Raw genomic sequence first — 1,743 nt, 5'->3', positions numbered from 1 at the left:
ATGAGGATATCCACCCTACCAAGTGCCAACTTGAGCTTCTCTACTTTCCTGCTGACAGGCTTCCCAGGCCTGGAATGGGCTCACCACTGGATCTCACTGCCCATTTTTGTAGGATACCTCATGGCCCTCCTGGGTAATGCCACCGTCTTGTATCTGGTACGAATTGACCTTTCCCTCCACCAGCCCATGTACTACTTCCTGGCCATGCTGGCTGTGACAGACTTGGGCCTATGCATGTCCACGTTGCCCTCAGTGCTGGATGTGCTGTGGTTTGATGCCCGGATGGTGGGCCTGATGCCCTGTGTTCTGCAGCAGCACTTCCTACACTTCTGCTTCATGGAATCAGCCGTGCTCTTTGCGATGGCTCTGGACCACCTGGTGGCCATCCAATTCCTACTGTGCTATGCACTTATGCTCACAGGTCCTCATATGGCATTGGCTGGGGTTGTGCTGGACATGCGGAGTGCCGTCATCACTGCAGCACCCTCATTGCACTGTTGAAATTTGACTACTGTCGCCCTGGGGCATTGTCCTATGCTTACTGCCTTCACCAGGACACGATCCGCCTGGCCTGCTCTGACACACATTTCAACAGACTCTATGGCCTGTGCATCATCATGCTGGCCATGGGCTCTGATGTCCTTTTCATCCTGCTCTCCTATACTGTCATCCTCCACAGCGTGTTGGCTATCACCTCTGCAGAGGAGAGGCTCAAGGCCCTCAACACCTGCATCTCCCACATCCTGGCTGTGCTCTGCTTCTATGTGCCTGTGCTAGGACTGTCCATTGTGCACAGATTTGGGTGCCACACCTCACCCCTGGTGCACATCCTCATGGCCACTGTCTCTGTGCTCTTCCCGCCGCTGATGAACCCTGTTATCTATAGCATCAAGACCCAGCAAATCCGAAGGGCCATCTTCAAGGTGGTTTCACTGGGGAAGATGCAATGAGATAGTGGGGATGCACCATGTTATTGAAAATAAGGAATAAGTGAAAGCTTCTTTTTTGTATTTTCTCCTTACTGACCTTTGACACTCTAATTCTATAGCAATTTAATTAGGGTGAATTACTCTGATGATGTGGAAAGTTCAAGCATCACTTAATATTCATTAGGTTAAATAATGGTTTACCATCATTCCTCACAATATAATATTTCTATTATATCCATCAAGGTTAACTTTACTGTATATCTAAGATGAATTTCCCAATGTTGCTTTTTTTTTTTTTTTTTTTTTTTACCCCCATTGTCCATATCATAGTCTGGGACAAAAATAGGTCCTGAGACCCCATGTTTTTCCTCATTTTCCTATAATTGTCCAATTGAAAAATATACTTAATTTCTGCTATATGCATTTATCCCTTCCTATGTTCACTGACCTTAATTTATCTTTAAAAATAATAATTACAAATATGAAATATCCATTTAAGAAACTTATATTTAAAACAAGAAGAAAAATGTATATGATGATAAAAGGTGAATAATATCATGGCAAAAAAAATAATGAGATTAATCTAATAGTGTTTACATGCTAATAATGAGAAACAAATAGAGAAGAAGAGGCGAAAGAGGAAAAAGTAGGAGAAATTGGTGAGTCAAGATTTATAGACAACACAATACAATATATAGATGATGTATTATAGAATTGTACACTTGAAACTATATAACTTTACTAACCAATGTCACCCCAATAAATTTAATTTAAAAATTTTTTTAAGATACACACACACACACACACACACACA

At 42.2% G+C, this 1,743-nt stretch overlaps 1 protein-coding gene across 1 annotated transcript; it reads left to right on the top strand.

Annotated features, from left to right (window-relative positions):
• Nucleotides 1–950, top strand: LOC308503814 (olfactory receptor 51L1-like; the record flags this gene model as incomplete). Its single annotated transcript, XM_081063479.1, is given in 2 exon segments — nucleotides 1–493; nucleotides 496–950. Coding segments are annotated over 2 exon segments (948 nt in total).
• Nucleotides 951–1,743: the final 793 nt, after the last annotated feature.

The sequence above is a fragment of the Rhinolophus hipposideros genome (assembly GCF_964194185.1).
Source record: "Rhinolophus hipposideros genome assembly, chromosome: 10".
In the NCBI taxonomy this organism is placed as follows: Eukaryota; Metazoa; Chordata; class Mammalia; order Chiroptera; family Rhinolophidae; genus Rhinolophus; species Rhinolophus hipposideros.
Note: the sequence above shows the minus strand (reverse complement) of the source record. Positions and strands in the feature narration are given on the sequence as shown.